This window comes from Apodemus sylvaticus, chromosome 9 (assembly GCF_947179515.1).
Source record: "Apodemus sylvaticus chromosome 9, mApoSyl1.1, whole genome shotgun sequence".
Classification (NCBI taxonomy): Eukaryota; Metazoa; Chordata; class Mammalia; order Rodentia; family Muridae; genus Apodemus; species Apodemus sylvaticus.
In genome coordinates this window covers 45171346-45190489 of record NC_067480.1, presented here as the reverse complement: position 1 = coordinate 45190489, position 19144 = coordinate 45171346, and the positions used below count along the sequence as shown (strand labels likewise).

The 19144-nt window shown below is 36.5% G+C and overlaps 1 protein-coding gene across 1 annotated transcript in view; it reads right to left on the bottom strand.

Moving 5' to 3' along the window:
- Positions 1-6419: 6419 nt before the first annotated feature.
- Positions 6420-19144, bottom strand: part of Erbb4 (erb-b2 receptor tyrosine kinase 4) — a 708134-nt gene continuing 695409 nt past the window's right edge. Inside the window, exons 27-29 of the mRNA XM_052191829.1 lie at positions 10053-10100; positions 8595-8892; positions 6420-6865 (exon numbers count right to left, since the gene is read on the bottom strand). Coding sequence (XP_052047789.1) covers positions 6420-6865; positions 8595-8892; positions 10053-10100 — 792 coding nt within the window. The remainder of the gene's footprint in view (positions 6866-8594; positions 8893-10052; positions 10101-19144) is intronic.

Sequence of the window (19144 nt, the reverse complement as noted above, 5' to 3'; positions counted from 1 at the left end):
CAACCCCTCCATTAATTGAAAAAACTGGAAATGATTCTTGAGCATCAGGTTTCTGTCAATAGGGAGGAGTTCAGTTTGTTTTTCTTCAAAAGGGCAACAGGACTGGGGGAAACATCAACATATCAGGAATAAAAGTAGCAGTAAAGACAAAGAGGTTTGGACAGATTGGACTATTGCCTACAGATGCAAAAGCTTGTTTTCTTGTACTAGTATATCTATACAAATATAAACACTTTTAGTGGCCTGGGGAAACACTAAAGTATTAAAAGAAAACATTTCCTTCTAAAGTAGAGAAAGAGGAGATAGAGTTCTGTTAGTCAACACGGACTTTCATTACAGTGAAACGGCGCTTATTATAAATTTGTTAGATAGATGGATGTTCCAAAAGTCACAGGAGGTTTTCACAGGTGAACTGCCTCTACCTTCATGATAATAAAATTCTTTGTTTGGAAAAAACCCCAAAACTCTAGCAGCTGTAAAATATTTATATCAGGAATAAAATAATGTGATCAAAGTAAATAAGTTAGTTGGCAGCAATAACTTAGTTTTATATATATATACATAAAAACTATATATACACATATATAGTTTTCATGGAAAGATTAATGTAAGATCTAGAAGCACACGTACGTACAATGTGAGTGTTGAGATTCATTATGGAGCTAACTAATCTTAAAATCCTACAGAGAAACCCACAGTGATAGAATCAATGTCATGACAAAACAATTTTAATACCCTAAATAATTTTTTTTGTGTTGTCTTTCTTTTTTGAGAAGCAATTTAAACACCTTCTAGAGTGGTTGGATATTTCAATGGAAAAAAGAATCAGGCATTTGAAGGCAAAGGCTAGGTCAGTGTTTCAAAGGAGACTGTGGTTCTTCAGAGATCCACTATGGCTTAAGAAAGCAATAGCCCAGGAAAGCCACTTTGAACTTGTGATAGAAAAAGTGGGAAAGGATTTTTGGGGAGCAAGGGGGTAGAAAAGATTCCATTTTCCTCTAAAGTTCAGAGAGAAATAAAATGTTCTATTTGGGACAAGGTGATTACTTACTTGCAAAGTTGACTTTTATGGAATTTCTTTCCAGGGGAGGCATGTGAATGGTCCCTTGAAATTGGGGCTTATATAGTCTTTACAGGCTGTGACTCTAGAATCACTTTCCTGTGCCCAGTCTCTTGGCCAAAAGTGAGGTGAGACACACCACACACTTTTGTCTCCAGACTAAATGAATGGGACTGGAACAGAGAGAGTCTGAAATTCTTACCATTTTATAGAGTTTCATTTTGTGAAGGAACAAAGCAGTCTCTGGTGTTTGAAGGTTGTATGTATACAAACACAAGGGCACCAGGTATACATGGTGCCCTATACATACAGAATAAAATGCCCTCATCTTCATGTTCATAACAGCAGAGAGAACACCTTCAAGGGCATCTCTGGGATTGGAAGAAAAAAAAGTGTTGATCCAGAAATTGTAAATGCTGACCTCAGCATCAACAAGAAGATGGTCTCAAATATCGAAGATCTTCTAAAATTATGTCTGATTCACACTCATATTCATATGTCATTTGGTCTTGAACAGCAGGAGATGCCAGCCTGCCTTTGTGTGTCTACATGAGGATCAGACTGCCCTTCAAACACAGAGAGGCACAACTGTATTCTCTGTCCATGATATATGCGGTAGAAACTGCTTTGTCTCGCTTTTTAGCTGCTCATAGCTCTGCTCTTGAATTTCCTCTTTTCCCCATAGTAAGTAAACAGTTAAAAAACTAGAGTCCAAAAGAATATCAATAGAATAGTTTAAAATTCTCACTTTAGCATCTATTTATCAAAAAACAAATAAATAAATAAAAGTGGTAATGGGTTCCATACTGGTTATGTCAGCAAGGTGGTAGGAAAAGAAAGGACACTTTACAAATTAATTATTTTGCTTGCTTTCTAAATTACTGGGTTAAACACTCGGGTTTTTTTTTTTTTTTTAACTCCAAAAAGGCAATAGACCCTTTTGTATTTGTTATTCATTTTAACGGTCTCTTAATTTTTTCTGTCGTTTATTTGCCTATTAAACCCTTCAATATGATGTTTGCAAGCCAGAATCCCCAAATGTAGTGTCTCTTTATACTTAATAAATTAAAATATAATGAAGGAATAAGAGAACACGAGAAAAATCAACCATAGTGCTTTAAAGCAAGTTTTGACAATTGAAACCTCACTATAGCTAATATCTGCTAATTCCAAACAATAACCATTTTAAACTGGAAACATATTTTTATTTACTATGCAAAATCCATCCTACATTTTCAAAGCCTGAATTTTATTTTGTTATTTTGTGCTCCACGGATGGTTTTCTAGTTTGATTTGCTTATTACTCTTGATAGCATTTAGCCACTGATAACCTAGCTAAGTCTATGTCTTACAGCATTGTCGTGACTGTGTCCAGCGGCACACATGCTTTCATGGTGACCATTTTTATTACCTCATGGACTACATGTATTAGTTAAATAATCAACATTACAGATGGACCAGGAATCCCAGTTTTTAAATAAAGGTTAAGCCTGTTGAAGAGAATCTTTTATCTACTACCTTCTGTGCCAGGCATAGGCAAAACCATTTTTGTATACTCTTTTGAGTTTCAACACTTCAGGAAGTACACTAATTATCCCACTAACTTCATCTATTCATGAAGCCTCATATCCCTCTATTAGCTTTTCTCCACCATTGACAATATGTGTCATTCTCCAAAGGTATAGCACATGACAGTGCTGCACTAAAAGTCCCCCCATTTCTTCTTTCAAGACAGAGCCTGTCAGTCATTATTCCTGACCTATGAAAAGCAGACTCTTACTTAGTAAGTCTTTCATCTTTCGTCTTTCATTTTTAATACTTTGAAATTTATATTGTTTTCACACTGTTTCAAGAATGGTTCTAGAGATTGAGAACCACATCCTAACCTGTGCTGCTATTGTAATTCAGAAAACAGAGACTAGCTTTGTTATCAACCTTGTTTGAGCAGCAGCAGTTTGGTAGCTCTGGACTTGCCACCAAACAAGGGGACATCTTTTCTCATCTACTCAAGAACGGCTTCTTTGAAGTGGCTATTCTACTGAAAAATATTTTCAGGCCTGAAAACAGGATTTCCCAAGATAAGCTTGATCATTACAATTTGATAATTTGAAAAAAAAATGTGGTAAGCTCAATTTTCACATTAATTTTACTCACTTTTACAAATAGAGTCTGCATATTTTGATTGACGCTGCTCAGTTCTGTAACTGATATTTTACAGCAATCTGTAAGCTTTCATTAGTGTTCTACAATTTCATTTTGCTGGATTACACAGGTTATTCTCTTGAGCAAGTGAATGTATATCTCTCCTCCCTGATTCCTGCTTGTTGTCCCTTTAATAAATTCTTGAATAATTCCTTCCCTTGGAATTTAGGGCTTAGATAGTCAAATCTAAATAAACATGAAATATTAGAACAACTGATATCAAGTATATATTAAAAAGTCATAAAAAGGAATGATAAAAGTGGCACCTGCCTGCAGTCATTCTCAATTATACCTGCATCTACCTCTAGGGGGGATGGGTGGAACTGCAAATCCTGTGCTTTTAGGGAAGCAAAAGGCCACCCATGTTGACTACATTTACTCTGCATTAACAGCTAAGAGATTATTATCTCCTTTCTTTTACTAATGAAATAATTCTGCTTTCTTTATCTCACTAGAAGCCACCCAAATGTTATAAATGAAAAGAAAATGTCTTTATAGCCTTCCAAAGGTGCTGACAGTAATGGTTAGGCATAGATTTATTTACTAACAAAGGCTTACTTTATCTCTTCATAGGAAATAGGTACTTATCTAAGGTCCCTCCCTTGTCCTTGTGGGTGCCTCTGAATTGTGTTGTAGAGCTTTGGGCTTTAAGGCTGTGGCCCCTGGATCATTCTGCATCTGGTAAATTCATGGCTAAACTTCTTTAGAGAGGAGCTCACAGACCCTCAGTGGTCTCCACCTCTCACTTTCAGTTTGCTTCCCTTCTCTTTGCTGAAGAAGAGAGCAAATCCAACACTTGCCAGGAGTTTGACCTGTTTCCTGTTAACACTTCAGAAATGTCAGCTGACCAGTGATTCAGTGTTCATGTGGTCCAGTTTGTGTCTGGGTAAGAACACAGAAGTGACTATATTTGTCATCTTCAGTAGTTTGAAGGATGTTTAAATTACATCGTGATGACTTCTCAGAACTTTTACAAAAACTTCTATGAAGCCATTCACAAAATAGCTAATGCAATCTGATTCCTTAGACTCATGGAGAAATCAGAATGTCACAGCAAATAAATCTAGACTGTTAAAATTTGAAGTCAGGGATGGTTTCATTTATCTGGACACCCCACCCCCAACATACTTTGAGTAGACTTTAAATATCAATTGAATAAGTCTAGATTTGGATGCATGGGTTTACATTTTCAAAATAGGTAGAAATATAAACTTCCTTTAAAAATTTCTCCTTTAAGTACTCTCTGTTTTACCAAGATTGTTTTAATCTTATTATTTTTTGGCTATTGAATCTAATGTTCTCTCAAAATTTTAGCAGTAGAAAGAAATGTTTAAAATGACTTGGAGGAGAATTTTATAGAAAAGAGATATATATTAAGTTTCCTTATTTCCTAGAGATTCATTTGTCATTGTCCATATCACAAATCTTAACACTATAGGTGTTCTTTCAAAATTAAACCTAACAGAGGGATCTACAACCTGGACATAGTATGGTAGTATATGAAGAGAGAGTCATTACATAAATTATTAAAAGATTAATATACTGGGCAATAAAATAATTGCATGATAAGGGTTTTCATGTTTATTTACAACTTTCAACTTAAGCATGAACCTGCTCATAGACTTCAGGTGTTGATGGTTTACTTTTAATTATCGCAACTTAGGGGTAAAGAGTTAAGTCACCTTCTAGTCCATATAAACAGAATCTCATTCTAGAAACTCCATAGGATTCAAGCCAGTCCTTAACTTGCATTCCTTCAAACAGAGAGTACAAACTTAACGTTCTTCCTTACACAGCAAATGTTGCATCGTATGAAGTTAATGTACTGGCCCCTCTCACCACAATCCCTGCGTACTGTTCCAAAGTCCCAATTGGCTTGGTTTGGTATTTCCACAGTCTGTCTTTATCTTAGATCTTTTTTATTTTTATTTTTAAAAAGAAGTACTTAAATTAGTTAATCTGCTGGTTGCTTCCATATTGCTTCATTCAAAAATCCAAAGTGGAGTTCAGAGAAAGAACAAAATTATAGCTTAAGTGCAAACTACATGTCTGAGTACCTTCCATGTGGACGTACCCAATCCAGTGTTTCTTCCACTGCATGGATCCCCATGGGACCACCCCTGAAAGTATCAGTAGTTTTGTGAACCACACAGAACTGTTTCTTAGCATCTCTTCTACTCTTAAGATTCCTGCCGCCTTTCACTAACAATTATTTGGGGGAAGAATAAAACGGTACAGAATAAAATGAAAGGGAAAGACAGAACTCAGAAGTGTGAAACATGAGATCAAGATATGATGCTATTGTTACTAGTATCTTGGCTTTCTCTTCTAATTTTAGGGACTGAATGATTTAAAATAACAATCTCTACATCATACAATATTTTTTCGTTTGAGCTCTTGTCAAGAAGCTTTTATGTAAATATCTTTACAACTAGAAACTGCAGCCAAATGGGGGGGGGGGGTACAACTAATATAAAGGAATAGGCCAAAGCAAACCAAAATTGAAAAAAAGAACACAGAGATGCCTTCCAAGCATAATTACTAGTTATAACTATAATGGAGATTTAAAAAATTACAAAAGCTGGCTTGGCCATTCTTACTTGCCAAGAAAGAAAGTATTGGAGAAAGAAATTGGCATCTCAGTTTCAGTTACTATCAAGTGGAGTCCAACTGCTTATCCTTTTGTTCTAATGGAAGCCGTAGTATGATTTCAGGGATGCTGAATATGCACAAGACTATGGCTACAGATGGGAACAGAGTCTGGGCTTTCCATCACCAGCATTGATAGATTAAAGGGAGGTGGGAATAGGGGGAGAAGGAGGGAGAGAGTGTGTGCAAAGAGAAGAACGATTGGGCTCTTTGATAGCAGGCAGTTTTGCCTTATACTTCCTAGACCTTCTCTAGCTCTGACAGACACTCTGTTAACCCATATGAAGAAACGAAGAAACAGTGTGTGCTCCCATCTTTCTCTTTCAGTCTTTCCTTCCAATATTCAAGTTAGGTATGCACAGAATTATTATCATTGCATCTCTACGGCTTCCATTTGGAAGTATCAAAACTACTGGCCTTGGGAGAAGAAGGAAGACTGCTGGAGAAAGAAGAAGGGGAAGGGACATGGAGTGGGTGTGTGTTTCTCCACCTAACACTCTAGCTGAGCTTACACCACAGTATTCCGGTGTCTGTAGGGCGGCGGGGGCAGCATAGTGCCTGGCTTCAGTGAGAACTCCGAGAGGTACTCAGGATTCTCGGCCACAATAGGGCGTATCCGTCCATTCTGTTTATAAAAATATTTTGTGCTGTATTCCTGCAGGTAGTCTGGGTGCTGAAGGGTGCTCCGAGGCGGCAGGCTGTGGTTCCAGTAGTCGGGGTTGTCAAATGCTTTCTTGGCTTTCTCTGGCACAGACAGTACGCTGTTTTTCATGTACTCTGCATTCCCCAAGGCGTTGGCGAAGGTGTTGAGGTAAAGAGGCTCATTCACATACTCATCCTCTGCCTTGGGGGCACCGCTGGAAGCGCTGTGATACTCCGGATTATCTAAAGCTTGAAGGTCTCCATTCTTCCTCCGGGACACAAAAGGGTTCTCTTCCACTGGATTCAGATATTCTGAAATTATACAAAGATATTACTTTCGGAAATCTACTTTCAGAACATCATTAATCAGACTAAAGTTAAAAGCAATGGTTAGTTTCTTTAGAACAAGAGAACTACACATTTGTTTTCATAAATTCTCAAACAAAACAAAACAAAGCAAAGCAAAGCAAAGCAAAACAAAAACCTGAATATTGTATAGGCATGCGGAAAAATGGTTTGGCTCAAACGAAACAAAATAGTGACAGAAAAGTTAACAAAATAAGGCAGGACAAGGCCAAAGAGCAGAATCCCTATCTTTTAAAATGTTCTTCTCTTCTAAATGCACCCAAATGTTTCTTTTTATGGGGGAAGTTAGGACTGAATACCTGTTGTGGGACTGGAGATAGTGGTTAAGTGCTTGCAGATTTTACAAAGGGCCCAAATTTGGTTCCCAGGATCAATACCAGGCCACTGACAACTACCTGTCACTTTAGCTCCAAGGAATCTGATGATCTGATCCCGTCTTGTGGCCTCCATGAGTACCAGCAAACATGTGACATAAACACAGATATGAACACAGAGATCCACAGACACACAGACACACACACACACACAAACACATACACACCAATGAACAGACATAAGCACACATACATATAAAAATAAACTAAATTTTTTCCAAAAATACCCTTTATACAGAAAATTTCATTTATGTTTATCATCTATTTATGTATCTATCTATCATCAATCTAATCTATCTCAATGTATCTATCTACCACCTATCCTGGGCTATAATCATCAAAATCCCCATCATACAATGCTACTCATTTAGGGATCAGTAGCTTGTGTTTTATAAACAGAGAATAAAGTCATTTAAAAATGATATCCTAGGATTCCACACAGTCTTAATATATGGCTTCTAATGGTACTGACAGACATCACCATGATCTCTATTTTTCATAGCAACGATTCCTCCTCTCCATTTGTGGTACTGTTAGCTTAGAAGGAAAGAGGATTTTGTTTGTTTCATTTCAAAACTGAAATGTAATTGAATCTGGGTGACTAACCTTTCTATGTTTATTAATTCACAAACTAACAAACTATCTTCAAGAATGTAATATGTGTAAGTACATACAGAATCAAATTTCATTTTTGAAGCATCATACACAAAAAAATCACAATTTCCTGTGATAAACGTAATTTTTTTCTTTTTAATACTGGGGTCTAAATCTAAGTTCTCTTGTGTGCTAAGAAAGCAGTCTGCAATGATTCACACCCCTAACCCGAAGCTAAATGGGTAAAATTGCATGTTTTAAATAAATCAACTCTTTTATCATCGTAGGCATCAAAATCTTTGGTCCTTTGCCAGTAACACCTGTCTTTCCAACCTTCCTGGTAACTTCAACATAGTAATGTTTCTGAGGCCCTGTAATATTACAGCTCATTCAGCTAGTGCAATAAAGATGGGGGTAGGTGGCCATTTCTCAGGCTTCTTTATCTTATATACCACTTGAGGATTTTGTTAAAAATCCAATTTCTTGTTCAGGAGAAGCCCGGGATTAGCACTATTTAAGGAAGTACTTAGGCACATAGATACCACTGATTCAGGAAACTAGTCTATAGTTGTGGTAGCCTGGGCCTTTTCTATTATAGATCTGAAGTTTCGTCACCATTCCCACTGGCTGAAGCTTGGTTTCTACACTTGGCTTGTTTGGTGGTGGTGATCATTGGACACAATCACTTCAGAACCTTCATCTTGTACCTTGTTTGGGCTTGTCATGCATAGGAGTCATGTAGCCTTCTTCATCCAGCTCTCCTCGAGGGTTCCGTTCTGGAGCAAACACTGTAGGATCAGCACTATACCTCTGAGTGCTACTGTCCTCTTGGACATGGGTTGCCACTGGCTTTTGTAAGGTACCATTACAGCAGGAGTCATCAAACATTTCAGCTGTTGCGCCCTGTGCTACTGGAGCCTCTGGGATGGTGCTGGTTGTGGCTCTGTAGGGCATGGACACTCCTTGTTGTGTAGCAAAGCCCCCATCCTGGTACACAAACTGATTCTGTTAAAATAGTAGAAACACAAGGGGAGAATCAGCTGATAGGAAAAACTGTAAAAGAAACCTGAATGTTATTATCCAAAAAGGTAGTAAATACATCATCTTTCAGATTTAGTAATAATTATTTTTGTTTTCCTAGGGACTAATGAAGTTGAGGTAAATGCTAGAAACATTTGAAATTCTATTATTTTTTCTGTGCATATATGTGTGAGTGTAGTTATACATGCATATGGAGGTCAGAGGTCAGCGCTGGGTGTCATCTATTATAGCAGTGGTTCTCAACCTTAATACAGTTTTTCATGTTGTGATGACCCCCAACCATAAAATTATTTTCCTTGCTACTTCTTAGCTGTAATTTTGCTACCTGATATGTGCTCTCAAAAGGGTGGTGACCCACAGGTTGCAAACCACGGCTTTATAGCCAAACCACGGCTTTATTCTACCTTATTCTTGAGACAGTTTCTTACCTGGAGTATTTATCTATTTGCCTAGACTGGTTGGTCAGCAAGCCCTAAGGATCTCATGTCTGCAACTTCATGTGCTGAAATTCCAATTTCTAACTCTTTGTGTCCTGACTTTTTTTATCTTAATAGGTGAAAATAATGGAGAAATTATTTGAAATTTCAATTTTTAGAATCACCAAGTAACTAGTGTGTGATCTAATTAAAACAAGATTGTGTGTCTTCTACAGTTGCCTAATTTTGTTATTAAAAACTCAAAGTAAAATGTACAACAAATGGTCTTAATTGCAGAAGTTCAGTGAATCATTGTGAATGATGATACGCCAGTGCTACCCTTTGGTCTGTGGTTTCTATGACTTTGAGTGTTCAGTCCCTACTAAAAAGATTGAGACTCAGACATCGCAGCACATGACCTGTAGTCATGAGACTGAAGATAACATCTTCACCCAGAAACATAATCCATGAGCTGTGTGAATTTTTCTAATAATTATTGAAAGCGCTTGTTGCTGTATGATATCTTAGCTGTAGTTATCACCCAAGATACAGACATCTACACAGGCAGCTACATGATCTACAGCTAGTTCTTGACTCACTGTTGGCAAAGGCAAAAATGAGGAAATTATAGGAAGACAAAAGAAGAAATGTGGTTAAGAGAGAAGACCAAAACTCCTAAAAGATGAAGGTCAATTGTGAAATACTTACTCCCGACATGGGGGTGTAGGCAGGAGGAGGGCTGTGTCCAATTTCACTCTAATAGGAAAGAAAAATGGAATGATGGATATAATAAGAGGCGACATGGATGAAAAATTAAAAAAAGAAAGAAAAGAGAAAGAAAAGATACGATTTGCATGAGCCAAAGAGGAAAGTGCACAACAGTGATTTTTTTTTCCTAAACAGTCAAACTGTTCATTCTTACCACAAGCAAGCAAATTTAAAAAACAATTCTACCCCCAGACAAAGGAAGTCACATTGAAAAAGTAAAATTTTTAATGATTAAAAAAAAATAAGGCTGACATGGAAATCAACATTTTTTTCAGACTAACCCTATAAGACTAGGGAGGGGAAGCCAGGAATACTGAAACTATAATTTGTTTTTTCACATATCAAAAGACCCAAACAGCTTCCTGCTCTTCAGATCATCACAAGATACCAGTTTAAGTCCTTACAAGAAACAAAAAAAGGGAGGGAGAGATTAGAAGGAGATAGAAGGTGGATTATTTTCACCATTTCAATGAAGGCTACTCAGTCTCTCCCTAGAAACAAACCACATAGTATTTTATCTTCCATCTGACTTTTTTATAAAGTAAGAAACAGAAGAAAATTTAAAAAAAATTCATGACTGGAAAAATACATTCTATTCCTCACATTCTATTCCTCTTCTGTAGGCAAACTTATAACAGGGTTTTGGCTTTAAAAAAATCTATATTTTTATAGCTTAATACGCTATGCTTCAGGCTATATAAAAGTGGAGTCAAAATACAACAAAACGTTAGACAAACTGTTAAGGACAATGTTTCTTAGAGAAAGAGTAGATTCTGCTCCTTAATATGGAAATATACTCATATATATTCACGCATTAAATGCACTGAGAACTGCACTCTCTGGGAGAATGTCTCTGCTTTTCTGGTACTGAGCAGAGTGAACAAGGCTGCCTTTATGACCCAGCTCTCTACATCTGATGCTAACCCAACAGAGATGACTAAAAATGCCTTCCAGCCACCTATGCCATCTGTATAAAACATCTAAACCAAATATCATCTCATATCAATGTTTCTACAATGCAGAGATTCCTAAAGCAACCTTAGCAGATTGTTTCTACGAATTATAATTACTTAATGTAAAATCAATAGCAAGTGAACAATACCATTTCACTTAACCAGTGCTGCTTGCCAGACTGATCAAAGAACAAGTCTTATAATGAATTTACAGTGCATATCACCTGAGAGTTACAACGGCATGGAGAGTAAAGAGTCATTTCCTTCTCCAATCACACACAGGGGCGAGGGAGGCCTTGAGAGTTTTTGTCTTATTTCATCTAGAATAAGGTCACTAGGTCCATCCGTGTTATAACAAATGATAAGTCTCACCTATTTTTCTCCTCAAGTAGTATCTGATTATGTATATATATCACACATTCTGGCTCCATTCACCAATGTATGGGTATTTATGTTATTTTACTAGATACATTATTATCTATATTATCTATTATTTTATTATATATGTTATTATGTTAGTTATGTTATTTTTATATTTAACATTTGATGCACAGGACTTGTTACTATGGTATACAGATATGATTTTGTCCCGTTAGAAATTTTAGGCTCCAGGTCTAATCATACATATACATTTGTAAAATATTTCAGACCCCCAGCTTTATCCTTGGTCATTACTCAGAGGTCTTTATTCCTCAGAATGACAAATTATGTTCTGCACTATTATATAAACGTAGACTATATATAACATGTAAGTATATGTCAGCTAATAAGAATCCTAAAGTCAAGCAATCTCATATCAAAGGTGTCCATTAAAGATGCATTTTTTAATATGTCTCTGTTCCCGAACCATCATAGGTATGAGCAGAACTTGCTGTCCTTTATAAAGACAGAAAATCAATTCTATTTGTTCATACCATTTGAGAAAGGAATACCGTATACAGTTCAGTGATTTGTAAAATTGAGGAGTGGCACAAAATAAAATACAAGAACTATCTGAATGAGTGTTATAACATTTCAAAGCCCAGATTTATCATCAATCACTGGTTAACTAGTATTTAACATATATTTATTAAATATTCATGATAAAAATCACTGGCCACTGTTGCAGATGTTGGAAATACTATGGCCTACTAGATGAGATGGGGACACAGACAAATCCTTTGGGATTTATACAGCTGTATCAGATATTGCCTGAGATTATGGCAGTAGAAGCAAACCAACAGTTAATCATGCTGCTGGAGTGAATTCACATGAGAAGAAAGAGTTTCAAAATATTAATAATTACCTGTGTTCCTTCAACCTGTTCCTTGGCAAAAATACCTGTTCTGGGCAATGCTCAATTTCAATCACAGCTAAAGCTAGAGGTGATTGTGCATTTTGTATTTTTTTTTTTCGAACTTGAAAGATAAATGATCAAAGGACTAACTCACAAAAGACTAACTCACAAACCAATCTTAGTCAGGAAGCAGTCCATTAACTATGTTCATTTTCAGGAATAGAATGTCTTTAGTTGTGAAGGTGGAGAATTGCAAATAACTGAACTTCTGCAGTTAGTCTGAGAGAAGCAGTGAGATTCTGTCTCATGGAATGCATCTTCTGTCCCTGCTTTGACAAGTCTCCCCACCAGCAACCTGCCAGCTCCCTCTCTGGACACGCTGCCAAACAGCTCCACAGGAATATTGTGTCTTCATGCTTTTTTTATTTTTTTATTTTTTCCCCTTCCTGCTTTCAGCATTAAAATGGAAGCAGATTCTACACAAAACCCTTAACGTTCATTGTTTTTAGGGTTACTGGCTGCCTTTTCTGTTTCTGTTTCCATTTTTCTTTCAGTTTGCTTTTTTATCTGGTTTCCATGATAAAAAGCACCTCATTCATTTCCCCGTGGAAGGGCAATGCAGCTCCAAGGGAACATCTGTGAGGCCAATTAGCTGGGCTGGGGATGTGATATAATTGTTGTTTAAATATATTTAAATTACATGTTAATCACTATGTCATAATTTATGGGCTTTGAAAATAACTTTTTGTACTTCAGAGCCAAGCCAGATTTCACTTGCTTTTGCTGTTTTTAGTTTGCAACAAGCGAGTCTCATTTCCCCCCTCTTTCTTAAATTCCCTGCACTCGAGGCGCTGAACTTTTAATATTGGAAAGAATGACAGCTGCAAGTAAATTGGATGAGTGAAAATTAAGATCCCCACCACAGCCAGAATGAGCTGGAGTGACCTTAGAGTCCTGAGCAGAACAAAGCCCGGCTCTCAGTTAAAAGGCTTTGTTTTCACACGGAGCCACTTTCTGCTGTCCATCAAAGTCTGGCTTTGTGGATCATTGGGAGGCAGCACCAGGTGCACTCATTCAATTAGCTGGTGAGAGGATTTACTGTCAGCAGGACAGAGATAGAAAGAGATGGGTTAGAGCTGGTGGGTGAGGTGGAGTGTGTTCATGGTGGGGCGATTAGTAAGGGTGATGGACAGAGGAAGTTTCATGTCGTGGCTCTATCCCTGGGACATGGAATGATTGACTTGAACCCAAATACCATAGGTTATAGAGAAGGCAAGTCCTAACAAGCTCAGAAAATGTAGTGTTTGATGGGCTTTTCAACTCCTCAAAATTAGCCTTACAGTTGCAGGATAAGTATTTGAATCTTTATCTGATTACATGCACAGTATTGACGCTTGTATCATGTAATATTGATCCCAAGAAATTTTAAAGAGATAACCAGTTCATCTGAGATTTGTGGTTTAAAAGATTATCATACCAATGTATGTTCTTAGAAAACAAAAATAATACATGTTTAAATGCCTAGCATCTATCTCAAACATGTGAGTCTTAATGAGTCTTTATTTCAAATAATTATGATTTTTGACAGCAAGAATAACCAACAATAGCAATTTCAAGAGCCAAGAGTATAGATCCTGCCATCTGAGAGAGAATGTGTCTGTAAGACATCGCTAATCCATCGGCACTAATTTATTGCCTAGACACTTCCACATAGTAACTATTATGGATTTTCAACCTTTTATCCTCCAGGGCATGTATGCTTAACAGTCTGGTGGACATTTCTACTTAGTCACAGGTCAGATATCAACTCAGAGAAAGTGTTTTTGCATTGTGTGCAATTCCTGATAAACAGCTGTAACACTCCATCTTCCTTCCTTACAAGGTCATGTATTTGGGTAAAACCTTCTAAAATGTACCCATATGGGAGAGGCCTATTGATATTTTAACTGATGACTTGAATCAGTCTAATCATCTATGATTTTATAATACCTATATGCTATTATCGTCTATTACCTATCTATACATTTATTTACCTATTTATTATTTATCATCCATTTATTTTCTGTGTATCACCTGTCTATCTGTGATTGGTAAATCAACTACCTATCATCTTTTTATTACTATAGTTTCTCCAAATATTACTCCATTAGAAGATAGTTAACTTTAAAATCTTTATCACTAGATGATCAGTTCAGTGAAACTGAAATTTTCACACCATCTCCCTTTTGCTTTAAGTTGTTACACCAAGAACTATTGCATATGGCAATGTATAAATATTTTTAACAGTCAAAAATGAAAGGGGATAAGGAAAAAAATTTACATTGGTGTCAATGTTTCTTAGCTTTGTACAAGATAAAGAATAAGGTATTTTCTGTCTCTCTTAAGATTAGTAGTTGTTTGGAGTTTATCTCTTTGCCCTAGTCTCAGTTCTAATTCTGTCTGTCCATTTGGTATTGTGTTTTACATCTTGACTGTGTCAACTAAGAGTTTGTGTGCAGGCTCAAATTTTAGTGTGGTAGGTAGTACTTAGGTACTGGGGACTTTAAGAGGTTAAGACCTGTGCAGAGTTTCTTCTATGTTCTTTGTTCTTCTGAGATGGACCAATTAGTTCTTGCAAGAAAGTTGTGATTAAAAGAGCAAGGTGACTTCTCCTCTTGCTATTTCTTCTGGTCTGATCATGTAATCTCTCCCTGTTGCACATACTCCACTACTGTGGTGATGTCTGCCATGACATGATATAGAAATTGTTGCTCAAACAGAGCTTGGTTCATAATGACTTGTCTTTTAAAACTGTCAGCTCAGTTGCCTCATATAAGTTACCTAGCCTCAGATATTTTGTAATAGTGGCGAAATGAATAAAATTATTTATAATAATCCTTTTCCTAGCCTTTCCCCTTTCTCCTCACTCCTCCTTTACCTGTCTTTCCTTCCTTTCTGTTTCTTCTGTTTTTATTTCTAAACAAAGGTTGTAATGATGAAATAGACTCTTAATAGCTACTAGCTTAATGCTAATAGAAAAATTCTAGCAGGTTTAAGATAAACTGATGCTGTTGCCAGTTTACACAGCAGCAGAGGCCTACTGAACCCACTCAACCATTCTCATTTTCTCCTGTAACATTCCTCATGCTAGTTTAGTTCTCTTGCTTTATTTTCACATGTGGACATGCTTACTGGCAAATACGATTCATTAAACCACATAGGAGCTTCACTTAATAATATTTATTTATGTTTTTTAAAGGTAACTTATTTGCTTGCAAAAATAACAGACTGTGATATGTTTGGCCTTCTTTTTAACTACATTACAAAGTAGTATATATATATATATATATATATATATACTACTTTGTATATATATATATATCTCCAAAACTACAATTGCAGTATTTACATCAATACAATATATGGTGGGGAATGTAAAAATGAATGAAAGCCATGGATTATCTTATGAGTAGAACAGGATAAGTAATAGAGTTACTAGAACTGCTAACTTTATAAAGCTTATGTTGGCATGCAGATTTCATTCCACGTTTTAAATGATAAGTGTTGGCAGCACACAAGCATTTTCCACTCAGCCCAGACAATGACTTCCTTGCTGTGTTCACATCATTTCAATGTCAACCAGATTGGAAATACCTCCAGTTATGCTGGCTTCTGCAAAGTGTTTGCCAGATAAAAAGTGAATTTGTAACAATGGTTCATTCACCTGCCTACTGCTCTTTAGGCTACCATGTGGCACAGCTGCGGCTGTGTGTAAAAAGGTTTCTCTCAGTCCACCTGGAATTAGGACAGCTGCTTCCTGTGAGCTGATCTGAATAATGTACAGCGGATACTCCAGGAGAGCTCCTGACAGAGCAAACAGTACACGGCTGTCCCACTAGCTCAGAGCAAACACCACTTACATTTCACAGAAACAGGCTGGTATTTACAACAGATCTGAGCAAAATGAATATCAGATTGAAGGCAGTACCCCAAGAGAAAAATACTTTCCCCAAGACCTACTTGTTCACAGAAGTCCAAATAGTTCTCTCTCTCTCTCTCTCTCTCTCTCTCTCTCTCTCTCTCTCTCTCTCTCTCTCTCTCTCTCTCTCTCCACCACCTCTCTTTCTTTCTCTGCATCAAAATCTGAGTTTGGTACATATAAAAAGCGAGATGAAAAAATATTCAAAGCATTCCTGTATCTATTCATGGACCACTCTGGAATTTCCTGGAATTCAGTGAGAGAAAAATAGACTAATACTTCTTACTTCCAAAGTCTACTAGATTAGTCAGGATCAGGGATATAATAATTTCCTTTCAAGTTCTAAAACAGTTAGCATTTTTCTTTCAATAATAAAAAGAAATAAACCAAATATAAAGCAGACTAAAATAAACTAGACAGTATAATTTAAATCTGGCCCTGGATGCCAGCAGTGACACAGTCACACTATTTTCTGCCAGGGTTATAGAGAGCAAGTGACGCTCCTGTATATCAGATGACTACTAACCAACAAGAAAATCTCAACAAGTCTGAGTAGAGAAACAACTTTTATAACTTGATTGTGGGAACAACCTACCTTACTCTTCAGATTTGAGCATCTAAGTTCTACTTCTTAAAATGTCTTCTAACTTATAAATCCAGACACTTTCTTCATCTTTCTTTTTTTTTATTTTCTATATTCTTTGTTTTCATTCCAAATGCTTTCCCCTTTCTATTGTGGTTAAAGAGTCTTATAATTTACCATCTAAATTGTTAGATGGGGGTAAAGGAAAGTATTATTACTTATAGCAGGGGAACTGGGTAAGCCAGAATTTACTAGAGAAGCCTGGCATTGTAATAATCTTAATTATGTAATCTTTTGTTGACTAGAGCACTGTAATAACATTCTTGCTGATCTTGTTTTAGGCATTCTTTTCACATCAGTCACTTTCTGTGTTTGCAAAACTGCAACCACTCCTCTTGTCCTCAGGTTAAATGAAGTTCCATTGTGTCAGCATTGAAAGCTATTGGTAATTGCAATCTTTGCCAATTTTTCAATGCTCCTCACACAAGCCCCCATCTAAATAAAGTAGCTTTTCAGTAGGTCACTATAGATCACTTCTGTTTCCCTCAAGTATGTCTCCAGGTTCTTTTCCCTTTATCTTTCTGACTGGTTTCTTTGCCTTGATTTTATATTAACCACACGGGAAACTATCTTTATCCTGATTACACTTATTTTTTGATTCATCAAATATTTACCAAGAAATCATTATTTGTCTCAAGGAAATGACTCAAGCTTTTCATTAGTATGGTTTTTATTTTTTGTTTGTTTCTTTGTTTTGCAATGTGATGGTTGGTTTTGACTGTTGAGTTGGAGAGAGAGTGAGAGAGAGAGAGAGAGAGAGAGAGAGAGACCGATACCCAGGAAGCAACTCAGTGAGGGACTGTCTAGGTGAGTTTGGTCTTTGGGTGAAGATCTGCTCATTGTGAATGGTACAATTCCCCTGGTAGAAAAAAAAATGAATTAAGACTAGCATGCATGTATTAATTCATTACTCTGAGATCTTGACTACAGATGTGATTTGACTAGTGTTTTCAATTTCCTACCATCTTGATTGGCCCACAATAATTAACTATAAATTGGAACTCTAAGTTAAGCATACCCTTTTTCCCTTAAGTAACTTTTGCCAGGATATTTTATCACAGCAACTGGAAAGGAAAAGAACATAAGCTCTAAGTTAATTTAGAAGAGGACTTGCTCTAATGTTTCATTTATAACACTGGTACTCAGTACAGATCCAGGAGAATGACCAGATGAAGATATACTAGATATCAGTTAACAATAGGAAAAGATGACTAGAAAGGAAGACACCTAAACTCAAATGCATGCATGATTCTGGTGATTCAGAATCTCAGGTACACTGTCGTGGTTGGATGATAATTGAGCTCTAGGCTCATATATTTCAATGCTGGTCTCCAGTTGGTAGATCTGCTTGGGAAGGATTAGGAGGTGTGGCATTGTTGGAGCAGGTGTATCAATGAGGCCAGGCTTTGAAGTTTCTAAAGTCAATACCATTTCCAGTATACCATTTAGCTGTCTTTGCCTTTTGCTTATAGATCAGATGAAAGCTTTCAGCTATTGCTTCAGCACAGGCTTGCCTCTGGATGCCATGCTCCCCACCACGATGGTCATGGACCATCTATCTCTCTGGAACCATGAGCCCCCAATTAAATGTTTTATTTTATAAATTTCCTTGGTTATGGTGTTTTGTCACAGCAATAGAAAATAACTAACACAGATATCATTTATTCAGTCGCGTGTTATTTAAAACACCTTTGAGATTAGAAGTTTCACATATACTATAGTTAGTTCTAAATAGCCAATTGGCCACAGGTAAATCTTGATACAATCTCATTAGTATCAATTATGATTCACTCACCTGTGAATCCTGATAATATCATAATACTGTTACTAAAATCTTTGTTTAAAACCTTCACTCTAATGGTATATAAACAAAGTATTCTTGCTATGTGGCAAGCACGCAGATAGGAAGACAATAATACTTCTTAAGGCATCTATATTTCTGAATGAATTGGAGACATAGGAAACTCAGGTTTTATTACTAAAGAATACACATTGTTAATTAAGAATAAAAGGGAAGACAGGCAGTGAGGATAAAGACACTATCAGTTGATATAAAGTAATCCTGTCTCTGTAATTTCCACATATCATCTAACTAACATTTCCACACTATGGTGCATATTTTACATTTTAAGTATTTATATTTTACATTTTAAGATATATATATAGATATATATATATATAATGATTGACTAGTGCATAGGA